The sequence below is a fragment of the Loxodonta africana genome, chromosome 2 (genome assembly GCF_030014295.1).
Source record: "Loxodonta africana isolate mLoxAfr1 chromosome 2, mLoxAfr1.hap2, whole genome shotgun sequence".
Lineage (NCBI taxonomy): Eukaryota > Metazoa > Chordata > Mammalia > Proboscidea > Elephantidae > Loxodonta > Loxodonta africana.
The window spans coordinates 39820166-39832937 of record NC_087343.1 but is presented as its reverse complement, the minus strand read 5'-3'; the positions used below and the strand labels follow the sequence as shown (position 1 = coordinate 39832937).

General features: G+C 44.2%; 1 protein-coding gene across 1 annotated transcript in view; it reads right to left on the bottom strand.

Annotated features, from left to right (window-relative positions):
• TTC23L (tetratricopeptide repeat domain 23 like) overlaps nt 1–12772 on the bottom strand; it is a 66879-nt gene that overhangs the window by 31294 nt on the left and 22813 nt on the right. Inside the window, exons 5-7 of the mRNA XM_023545410.2 lie at nt 5842–5998; nt 4155–4280; nt 1074–1251 (exon numbers count right to left, since the gene is read on the bottom strand). Coding sequence (XP_023401178.2) covers nt 1074–1251; nt 4155–4280; nt 5842–5998 — 461 coding nt within the window. The remainder of the gene's footprint in view (nt 1–1073; nt 1252–4154; nt 4281–5841; nt 5999–12772) is intronic.

Genomic DNA, 12772 nt, shown 5'->3' with positions numbered 1-12772 from the left:
TTTCCTGCTACAAAGGACCTCTTTAAAGTGTCGAAAAGCAAGGATGTCACCTTGAAGACTAAGGTGCGCCTGACCCAAGCCATGGTATTTTCAATCACATCATATGCATGCGAAAGCTGGACAATGAATAAGGAAGACGGAAGAAGAATTGATGCCTTTGAATAGTGGTGTTGGCGAAGAATATTGAATATACCATGGACTGCCAAAAGAACGAACATCTGTCTTGGAAGAAGTACAACCAGAATGTTCCTTAGAAGCAAGGACAGCAAGACTGTGTCTTACATACTTTGGACATGTTCTCAGGAGGGATCAGTCCCTGGAGAAGGACATCATACCTGGCAAAGTACAGGGTCAGCGGAAAAGAGGAAGACCGTCAAGAAGGCTGACTGACACAGTGGCTGCAACAATGAGCTCAAGCATAACAATGATTGTTAAGGATGGTACAGGACCGGGCAGTGTTTTGTTCTGTTGTGCTATTCGTAGGGACCCACTCGATGACACCTAACAACACCACAACAACAAACATTTTTCATATGATAGCCTCAACATTCCTTCATTTGTTTTTTTTTCCTTCTGGACATTTGACAACTTAGCTACCTCCAAGTGAAACACCCTTTTGTTATCTTAACCTTAGACTTGGAAACACAACCATGTAGACTGGCTTAAAGGACAGGTGACACTGTTATACCAAAATATCATGATTTTTCATTTAAAAAGCCCTTTGCGTTTGCTAAGACTTAAGTTCAGTTGCTCCGCATGGCTTTTTTCTTGGAGTGGACTCACACTTGGCTTCCTCTTCCTAGCCCCGACAGTGATGAGAGAAGGAGCTGGGAGGGGAAGTGCTGCCACCAGACTGGGTCATGCAGCCAACGCACTCACCCTGAGTCAGCGTCCTCTGCCCAAGTCATTTAAAGTTGAGGAAGGGCTCTCATATAGATTTGGAGGGAAGTCGGGGTTAAAATGAAATCAATCCCATCCCCTTGCTCTTCTGAGAAGCCCAAGCTTCCCTGGCCCTAGGAACTGGCCTGGAGCCAAACAAGTCCACACGGCCTGACTCCAGCCAACCCACCAACCTGCTGCAAGTACTGGATGGCCTGCTCATGGTTCCTCCTCAGCTGCTCAATCTGAGCAACTTCCTCATACAGGCTGATCAGATCGGATGTCTTTTCACCCTTGCTAGCAATGACGTTGCCAATTGCCTTTTCAAAGTATGCCAGGGCTAGGTTCAACCTCTGGATGGCCAAGGAGGCTCTAGAAGAAAAGAGATGAAGATGGGAAGTCACAGAAAGGCCACTTACTTTTCAGACACAAAAGTTCCAAGACCTAAGCAATTTCATCTCCATAGGCCAGTCATCTCCAAATCTAGCCCTGCAGGCAAGAGTAAACTCCTATTAACCTGCATTTTACCCATCTGGTTCCACTGACTGCCATTCATTAAACCCATTACTACATCATGCTATACCCTAATTTTATAAAAATGTAAATGGAAAAAATGGTTTTCAGCAACTCACAAGATAGGATACTTTATCCATTAACTCAGATTCTCTAAAAATCAAAGTTTTATTGCCTCTGGCTCCCTCTCTTTCGGGCCAAAGAAAGTTTCCGTTTTGTTTTGCTTGATTTAGTTTGGTTTATTCTTCCTCAGTAAAAATGAAAAAGGATAGAGAACGCAACATAAATATCCCCCAAAGGAGGCTTGTAAAATAAATTACGAAAGAGCCATAAACTAAAATACTTCACAGACATTAAAAATAAAGTTTTCTTTTTAGACTAACAGTATGGGAAGATAGTCAAAACGTGCTAAGTAAAAAACCATGATATAAAACTGTACCTATGACACACACATATAAAGAAAAGGTTAGAAGGAAAAAGATAAAATATCCAAAGCAGTTGTATCAGGGTAGTAATATTACAAATGACTTTTTTTTTCATACCTGTACATATTTTCAAATGTTCCATGACAGAATTGGCAATATGCTTCTCAAAAATGAGGATAAAATGGTATTTGGTTGAGCTAATCTTTCTAGAGAAAGTGAGGCACAAGAAAATGGGTAGACCAAATATCTATAGTTATTAGCTTTATGTGCATTCTGAGAGCCTAACTTTCCTTCTGAATAAAACAAGGTTGTTGTTTGTATGTGCCATACAGTTGATTTCGACTCATCGTGACCCTATGTGCACCAGAGTAGAACTGTGCTCCATAGGGTTTTCAGTGGCAGATTCTTCTAGAAGTAGACTGCCAGGCCTTTCTTCCAGAGTGCCTCTAAGTGGACTTGAACCTCCAGCCTTATGGTTAGGAGCCAAGCGCATTAACCATGAACACCACCCAGGGACTCAAAATAAGGTTAAAAATACCTAAATCTCAAGGTTATTGTGAAGATTAGATTAAATATTATACGTAAAATCATGGGACACATAATTATTTCCCCTCTCATACCTTGCCCCATCTTTGTATTCCCAAGTTAAATTAAAAATATATATATGTGTACACATATATAAAATTTTTTATATAAGACATTCTAACAATAGTTATGATTTTTTTTTTAAGTTAGAATATTTATCCTTCCCTCAGAGACTAGGATTAACAATCAAGAGAGCACTGGTTTGTTATCTGATAATTCTTCACACAAAAAAATTTCTTTTGACCAACCAGACCATATAGAGATTTGCTTGAACAATCTTGCTTTAGCTTCCCCACCCTTAAAATGGGAACATGGACTTTGGCCACTATCAAACATAACTCCATGAGGTATAGAGGGTGAGCTATGGATTCAGATGCCTCAATTATAGCTCTACCTCTTCTACCAACTAGTTGTGTCACCCTGTGTTGCTTAAACTGTGTCTTAATTTTCTCATCTATAAAACGAAAATAGTAAAAATACCTACTTCATAAGTTTGTGGTGAGGAATGAATGAAATAAATCACCTAAAGCACTTACAACAGTATGTAGTTACACCTAGTGTGCATTACAACACTTGCAACAGTGCCCGTATGAAGTAGGAACTCAGTAAACAGTGTACACTGAATAAATGAAAGGATCAAACATTTACTCTGAAAAAGGAGCTAGGCTATTTTTCACACAAGCACAAAACCTTAGTCACTGCGCTGTGTGACAGCAGCCTCTAATTTATGGTCCTATGGGCTTTTTTTTTTTTTTTTATGGGCTTAGTCAACAGTTTGATTTAGCTTTGGGCATTCAGACATGGCCCCAACATCTCCCACTTGACTTCTAGGTTCATGGTTGTTTCGAGGAGGCAGGCATGATGCATGCATTTCATTTACTCACCATTCCATCATCTGCCCGACCGTGCCAAGTACTTACAGTTTGCAAACAGATTGGTTTCAAGAATATAAAGATATTTGGAAAATCTAGGGAATAGTAAACCTCCTATTTTTTTTCTCCTGATAATCTCATGGGCCTGCTCTCATTTCTAAATATTCTGATTCTCAGAGGATCCCTAACTCAAAGGCAAAACAGTTAAGTCTTGTTCTGGCTTGAAGAAATGCCATGAACTTTGCGTCCATATGAAACAGAACTTCCCTTAAAAATTCATGGACTGCAACTCAAAGAATATAAACAACATCACTGAATTGTGTATGTAGAAACTGCTGAATTGGTGTTACGTTTTGCTATGAATACACTTAACGAAAAAAATATTTAAAAAAAAATGCATGAGCTGTGCTTAGCTTTCATGGGCCCCCAATAAACTGTCTTCATTAAGTGCTCCTTCCTCGTCTATTAAGATGTCACATTTAACAGCAAAAGTAGGTGGAAAGAGACAAAAAAAAAACGTAGTTCTAGAATATATGTGAGAGGTAGTCTGAGGAAGGGTTGAGCCCGAGTTCAGATCATGGATCCAACACTCAAGATCTGTCACCTTGGACAATTTGTTCAACCTCAACTTTAGTTTCCTTGCTCATTCTAGTAAGTTAATAACTGTACCAACTACCTCATGGTGGTCGAGAGGATTAAACGGGGCTTAAAGGTCTGAGCAATGTATACCCTTAGTAAATTACAGCCTTGTTTATTACCATTTGATTTTCTACATTTTCCCCCCAAATATTTCTCTCCTCTTTTGTAGAGAGTACAGAACACTTCTGTAATGCCAGGCCTCATTCATAAAAGCATAAACGTCTCTAAGCCCACTGCTTACCTGCCCAAAGCAATTGTTATGTCTTTCTCTGAGACTCGTAATCTACCAATGCGTCCCTTATCTAATTCTTTGAGTTCCTTCATGCTTCTCTCTGCCTTCTGCAGGTTGAAATAGGCCTCTCTGCCAGTGAAACAGTCAAGGAAAATGCCAGGCACACAAACGAAGCCCCAGTGGCCAGAGACAGCAGTTGATAACCAAAGAGGGCCCCATGGGAAAAAGGAGCAGTATTTGAAAATGTGCACTTAACTAGGGGCTCCATTCTCCAGCATTCGCTGTTGAGAAGGAAGAATTCTTTACAAAAGAACAAGGGCCTTGGGTGTCCTGTGGTGGCTGCCTGAATCCAGGGCTGGGGCGGGTGGCAGGCCTCTGGAGGCATGAACGGAAGCTCTAAGTTACACTAGATTTCCTTTAGAGGCATTTCACTGTGCGATAACATTTCTTCATTTTTCCCAAGTTGGTTCCTCTGAACAGATACAGAGAGGAACTAATTCTGCTGAAAGGGCTTTTCCTGGGCCGTTTAGAAAGTCCAAGCAAAAGCAGGGCTTTGTTGAGTGACTAACAGCAGGAAGGAAAATCCCTCCTTTTCTAGTTCCCTCCTTTTCCCTCTGCTGAGAGTATTACAGTAGAAGACCACAGATCAGATTTTACAAGGTGATCATCAGTAGAGAAGTGGTGGTGCAGTGGTTAAAGCACTCGGATACTAACCAAAAGGTCAGTGATTCGAACCCAGTAGCCGCTCCATGGGAGAAAGATGTGGCTGTCTGCTTCCATAAAGATTTACAGCCTTGAAAACCCTATGGGGCAGTTCCACCCTGTCCTATGGGATCGCTGTGAGTCAGAGTCGACTCAACAGCCATGGGTTATTTGGTTTTAGAGAAGGGGAGGTGTAGAGAAAAGAGGCTGGGGACAAACAGGCTCAAAGAGTGCTCACGATTATTCAAAAAACATGAAATGCCCTTAGCAGTTTTCAAGAGAGATGGTCTCAAAAGGCTGCCAAAATCACAAGCTTTTTGAGGAGAGGCACATTTAACTGTCCTCTGGGAACACGGAGAACTACTTCTTTTATCTATTTTGCTTGGCCTGTGGCTTCATGAGCAGTATTATCAACAGCATTTCAAAAAAAAAATAAAATGATGGTTCCAATCACCTGGGGAGCTTTTAAAAAGTCTCAGTGAACAGGCATACCCCATACCTATTAAATCTAAATCTCTGGGGTGGGGCCCAGACATCAGTGATTCTTAAAGCTCCCCAGGGGATTACGATATGCAGCCCCGTTTGCCAAACAGTGCTTTAAATGACCACCCATTTTCTCCCTTCCTGCACCACCTCTAACCACAGTCATGCATGTTCTCGTTTTTCTGAAACCTGCCCCCACATCATTGCTGATACTGGTTTTCTTGGGTGCCCAGTAAAGACAGACTCAGACAGACTTCCAGCTGGCTACCTGGGGCTAGAAATGTGCTCCCAGGGAGATCCCTCCCATGGCTAAACTCCTGGTGGATAGGAATAGACACAGGAGGGAAGTTCACACACTACCAGGTGGAGATAAGAGGTTTGCGGAGGGCTTGTGTTTTGGAACAGAGCTACAGGGTTTTAGCTCAATCTCCCACCCTAGGTGTGAGATGACTCATCTGACATGTGCGGCCTGCAGTCCTGACCCCTGGACCCCGCAGGGAAGGAAGGATATTGGTTCTGCAGGAGCCAGGCTACTCCCAGAGTGTAGTAGAGCATGATCAGCGTTTCCACAATTTCCTTTGCCTCCCTGTTTGAGGTTGTGTTTACCTTCCAGGTCAGCAGCGTGCTCCTGGCTGACTCAGCATGTTTCTTGGCCTGAGCTGGGAGGCCTGGGGAAATTTAAGGGTGGGTGGCAAGAAAACAAAGATTAAAAAGACAGGATTCAGTGAAAGACACTCATGGGAGGAGAAAAGATAGCAGTTTGATTATTACATGGTCTACAGTAATGGTTCCCAAACCTGGCTGTGCATCAGAATTATCTGGAGAGCTTGTTACAAATACAGATTCCTCAGGCCTACTAAGTTGGAATCTGTAGAGGAAGGGGACCCAAGAGACTCAACATCCCTGCATTCGTTGGTAGACCTTGTTTGGAAACCACTGAGAGAGACAGGGAGGAAGCTGAGTATCCCTCTCCCAGTTCTGACGCTAATGCCATGTGACCTTTTCATCTCGCAAAGCTTCTTCCATGCTCCAAATGTAGACTGAGAACAGTAATTACAGAAACGGCCCCTTACCAAACACATCGAGATACTGCAAAAACCAACGAGGTTATGCCACAGAGTGCTGTGCTTTGGGCTTCTATAAATACAAGAGCTTATGAATGCAATTACCCACATCTGGAGAGTTTTTCAACCCAAGATGAAGCTAATGACACTAACTGGTCACACACATATGAAAAGAATCTAAATTCTAAATGCCGTGAGGCCCTTCACTGAGAAGATAAAGGTTTTGTCTCCTTGTTTTCTACCTAAGGATGGTATTCTTGGGCACTGAGTGGAACTACTACTTGTCCAGTTAACAGAGGGAGGCTTGGGAATGTTCAGCTTGCCAGATTATTTCCTTAACCTCCAGCCTCGGTTGTGTCTAGTGATCCCTGATGGGGAAGGGGAAGCCCTGGGGAAACCATCAGAGGATATACCCTAGGAATTACCCTCTTCCCTCCTGAAAACTGTAAGGGTTGGTGTTCACTTTCAGCCTCCTCTCTGCAGGCACCCAGGGCTGATAAACACACCCACCACTGCCACGTAGGCCCAATATGCTCCCAATCCTGATGCCATAGTCCTCTCTTCACAACCCCAGCCCCACATCCTACTCAGCCTGCACACTGCCTTTGGCCCTTGGAACTTGGTTTCACGGTCTGGGTGCAAGCCAATAGCAATGAGGCTAGTTTGAAAAGATTTGCCTTTTGATGCCTGTGTCCCTCACATGTTCCAAATGTGCTGGACCTCCTTAATGAGTTGCAACAATGGGAGGGGACAAAGCCTTCTCTGGAAAAGCCCTGAAAGTGATCCGGAAACCACAAAGTCTTTGTAGAACACTCAGAGACAACATGTTACATAGGTCTCAACTGGAAAGAAAATAGACTCTGTCTCTCCCAAGGAAAGGGCTGTCCTAAGTTACCAGACAGCAGTGACTCTCTAAGCAACTGTGCATCATAAACACCCTGTTAACATGCAGATTCCTGGGCCTCCATTCACAAGGTGGAAGGTGGGAAGTAAGAATTCACATCTGTAACAAGCACCCTAAGTGACACTGGTACAGGTAATCTGAGAACCACATTCAGGAAAACACTGAGTTAGTAGAACCTTTTTACAGGAAGTGAGGAGCCCTTCTAGGTCTTGAGGAAGGAGCAATGAAGTAGTAAGATCACAAAAAGCACTGTCTGTGACACCCTGGTGGTGTTGTGGTTAAGAGTTTGGCTGCTAACAAAAAGTCAGCAGTTCAAATCCACCAGGTGCTCCTTGGAAACCCTATGGGGCAATTCTACTTTGTCCTCTAGGGCCACTATGAGTCAGAATCGACTCGACGGCAATGGGTTTGGTTTTTTGTTTCGGGGACGTCAGAAGCTGGTGTTTCTACTTCAGGGGCTGCGACAATAAAGTAGGTAACTAAGAGAGTCTTTTTTTCAAGCAGGTTGTTTTCCACAACCAGGCAGCCCTTGGGAATGTGTCATTAAGAAGGGCAGCCTCCAAATTCAGGTGCTTCCCTGGAAACTGGAAACATATGCAGGGTTAGGAGGAGAAAGAAGGTGAAATGGGAGGAGTTACTGAAAACCATCCCCTGAATCAGCACAACCAATCCTCTGGGCTCACTGTTCTTGCTGTTGTCGTGTACCATTTAGTGGATTCCGACCGCAGAGTTGATTCTGACTCCTACCAGCCCTATATGACAAAGTAGAATGGTGTCATACGGTTTCCTAGGCTGTAGTATTTACCAAAGCAGATCACCAGGTGTCTTCTCCTGAGGAACTGCTGGTGGGTTCAAACTTCCAACTTTTCAGTTAGGAGCCGCATGTTTAACAACTGCGCCACTAGGGCTCCTTATGAAGTTCATGGAAAAGGTAAATATAGAGAGATCAGAGTTTAATACTGGTTAACAGAGGTGGCGGGGGGATGGGGGAATTGCTATTTAGGAAGCATTGAGTTTTTGTTCATGGGGTTGGAAAATTTGGCAAAGGACAGTGGTGACGGTTGCACAGCATGACTGATGCAATTGATCTCACTAAACTGTACATGTGAGAAATGCTGAACTGGCAAACGTGGAGCCTGTAGCACCACAGGCAGATGTAAGCATACATTCTCATTTTTCTCCCATATTTTTACAACAATAAAAAGAGGCAATTAAAGTAACAGCCTCTATCTCGCTGGGCTGTGACAAGGATTAATTTAATTAATTATAAAAAAGGATTAAACAGTGTCTGGCACAAAGAAATGAAGTGATACTGAATAAATATTCGCTTTTTTTTTATCATCATTAAAAAAAAATTTTTTTTTTTTATCATCATTACTGGAGCCCTGGTGGCTCAATGGTTAAGAGCTTGGCTGCTACCAATAGGTTGGCAGTTCGAATCCACCAGCCACACCTTGGAAACCCTATGGGGCAGTTCTACCCAGTCGGAATCAACTCGATGGCAAGAGGTTTTTTTTTTTTTTACTGTACCAACCAACAGTCTTTTATACATTCTGCTTTGCCAAGGCCTCACATTCTCTCATATTGTTGATCCCAGAACCCCATTCTATCAACTACTCCATCTTTTAAAACCTTCAAACTCTCTCTCCTAACTGGCTCCTTCCTCTCCACCAAAAATCTTCCTGGGCCTCCTAATCTTAGAAAATAGCTTCCCTTGACTTTTCTGCCTTCTCTGGCTGCCCTCCTATTTTTTCATCACACTTTCGGTACATAAACCCATTGCTGGTGTGTCAAATTCTGACTCACAGCGACCGTTACGTAGCAAGTAGAATATGTAGTCTACTAGTCCCTGTTCCTTCCCATCCACTTTCCCCTGGTTCTTGGGATCATTTCACAGATGCTGTTCTCCTAAAGTTCCCAAAGACCTCCTAATAAATAAATCCAATTGCTGTTTCTGAGGCCCCATTTTGTTGCAGTACCAGACACTCTCATCTGCTTGGCTTCTCCCCTTGGCTCCCAAGGCACTGAACTAACTTAATCAGTTGCTACCGAATTGGTTCCAACTCCTGGTGGCCCCATGTGTATCAGAGTAGAACTGCACCACAGGGTTTTCAGTGGCTGATTTTTTGAAAGTAGATAACCAGACTTTTCTTTTGAGGCACCTCTGGGTGGACTTAAACCTCCAATATTTCAATTAGGAGCTGAGCATGCCACCTGATAGCACCACCCAGGAACTCTCCACTAACTTGGCTCTCCTTTTATAAAAAACAAAAAAGACCTGTTGCCACTGAGTTGATTTTGAGTCATGGTGACCCTACATGTTACAGAGTAGAATTGAGCTCCATAGGATTTTCTTGGTTGTAAAATTTCTGGAAGCAGACTGCCAGGCCTTTCCCTCGGTGCACCACTGGGTAGAACTTTCTGTTAACACCCAAGTGTAAACCGTTTGTACCACCTAGGGACCTCTCCTTTATAAATCTTCTCTAATTGATTCTTAGCTAATTTTTTACCAGGGTGTTTCATTCTCTTTGTGAGTCTCTGAGTGGTGCAAATGATTAATGTGTTCAGCTGCTAACTGAAAGGCTGGAGGTTCCAGTCCACCCAGAGATACCAAAAGAAAGGCCTGGTGACCTCAAAAAAACCAAAGCCAAACTCTTTGCCATCAAGTCAATTCTGACTCATAGTGATTCTACAGGACAGAGTAGAACTGCCCCACAGGGTTTCCAAGGAGCGGCTCAGTGGATTTGAACTGGCTACTTTTTGGTTAGCAGCCGAGCTCTTAATCACTGTGCCACCAGGGCTCTGCCTGGTGGCCTACTTCCAAAAAATCAGCCACTGAAAACCCTTCAGAGCACAGTTCTACTCTGACACACATGAAGTCTCCATGTTTTTTTTCTTTTTCCTCCTCTTCCATTAATGTAACCATTCCCCATGATTTGCCTTTCAGCTACTTCCTCTTCTTTTTCCCTCTCAGAGGTATAATCAACTCCATAACTTCAACCTCGGCCTCCATGCTTATAATTTCCATTTCCTTTCCCAAGTTCTGATCTCAAATATTCTTTCATGCTTATGATTCTCCTTCTCTCCTCCTGAGTTCTGCCTCCAAATTTCAATGTTATATTTTAAATCACTATATTAACAACAACAACAACAACAAACCTGGCCCATCATCCCTCTTCCCAGACCACTTCCTGTTCATGACCTGCCAGTCTCTGAAAGCGGCACCCTGTGGAGCCTGAAACTTGAGGACCAACTTTGGGTCTCACTTTTCCTCACCCCCAAACCGAATGCCATGTCCTGCTAATTCTTCCTCCACAATTTTTTTTTAATTATCATTTTTTCAATAGGTAATACATTTTCAGAGGAGCCCTGGTGGCACAGCAGTTAAACGCTTAGCTGCTAACCAAAAGGTCAGTGGTTTGAACTTACCAACTGCTCTGTGGGAGAAAGATGTGGCAGTCTGCTTCCATAAAGATTAAACCAAAAATCGAACGGTAGCTGGCTCAAACCCATCAACTGCAGCTGAGCTCTCAACCACCTCACCACCAGGGCTCCTGTGTAAACATTACAGCTCTGGAAGCCCTACGGGGCAGCTCTACTCTGCACACATGGGGTCACCATGAGTCGGAATCGATTTGATGACAACAACATATTCCAATGTGTGTATGTACTAGTTCTCTATTGATGGGCTGATGCAAACAATACTTCAAAGAATAATCTTATGCACACATCATTTCATAAGTGTGCAATTTAGGAAATATTCCCAGAAGCAGGATTTCTAGTTTAAAGGCTAAGTGTATATGTCCTTCACAGGTTCCTGAATCCTCACCTTTTCACCTATTCCCACTGTCACTAGTCTAGTTCCGGACCAAGATGAGTGAAGTAGCTCCTGTTCTTGCTATCACTGCTACATTAATCTTTCCGAAAGGGCGCTTCAATTTTTTTCATCCTTCTTGCGGAAAATCTCCAAAAGCCCTCCTTGCCTATAAATTACAAGCTCCTTACAAATAAATTACAAATTCCTCGGCCTACATTTAAAACCCACTGTGGTCTGGGTGGTCTGCCCATCTACCCCTTTGTATCCTCCTTCCCAGGTGCATTTTACCAGTCCCAATCTTAGCCAGACAAGTCTGCTCACTGCTTTCTAAACAAACATTGAACTTAGCCACCTTTGCCCATGCTTTTTTTCTTCATCAAAAATGTCTAACCTGAGTAGAGGCGGGGCCAAGATGGCTGACTAGGTAGACGCTACCTCAGATCCCTCTTGCAACAAAGACTCGGAAAAACAAGTGAATCGATCACATACATAACAATATACGAACCCTGAACAACAAACACAGATTGAAAGAGTTGACCTGAATGACAGAGACGGAGAACGAACAAATACGGGGAAGCAGCGACTGTTTTCGGAGCCTGGAGCCAGCACCCCAGTCAGGTAACCTTGGCGCCGGGCTTAGGACTGGGCCCAGAACAGCTGAACACAAAATCTTGTGACGGCGCAAACAAGGGATGCAGCCCTACCCCCCTGAACTGACCCCGGGAGGGGGCCCAGCCGGTCCGGGCAGGCGGCGTGGTGACGCGGCTGGTGGGAGAAGTCCCGGGAGGCAGTGACTGGTTTTGAAGCCAGGAGCGCAGCGTCCCAGGAGGGGAACCTTGGCGCCGGGCATTGGACTGGGCACAGGGGAGCTGAACACGGCATCTACTCATGGCACAAACACGGGGTGCAGCCCTACTCCCCTAAACTAACCCTGGGAGAGGGCCCAGCCAGTCCGTGGAGGCGGCGCGGCGACACGGCTGGCGGGACGAGAAGTCCCTGGGAGACAGTGACTGGTTTTGGAGCCAGGAGTGCAGCGTCCCAGCAGGGGAACCTTGACGCTGGGCTTTGGATTGGCAGTGGAGGATGTGACCGTGGCTTTAGCGGGCTAGACCCTCGGGGGCAATCTCCACGCAGCCAGCATACATAGGCAACAGATAAAATAGTCATCCCAAGCAAGATAAGCAACTTTGGCTATGTTCCAGGGTGCTACTCTCCTGTTTTTCTGAATCCCCCGCCTCCCCTTCCCAGGCGGCTTCATTAACATTGGAATTTCCTGAGCCAGAGGGACAACTGCTCCGGCTCTGCGGCGGCTTTGCTTTTCCCTTTTTTTTTGGTCTTTTCCTAACCCATTCTTCCGGCCTGAGAGAAGCAACCACAAAAAACCCAGAGACCAAAAATCCTTCCCTAATTGGACTAAAAACACAGAACCAGCTCCAGTCAAGCATATATGATCCAAATCTCAGGCTTTCATCCTTACAGGGAACAAGGTGGTGGTTATAATCCAAAGGCAGTTCTGATAGGGATCTGACTGTATATTTTTTTTAGCGGATTTCCTGGAAAAACAAGTTTCCCAGGTCTGATATCTCTGCTTATTCAACAGAGCCCTAACTGACCCACAACAGGGAACTGAGGGCTGAAGCTCCCCCAAGACCACCTA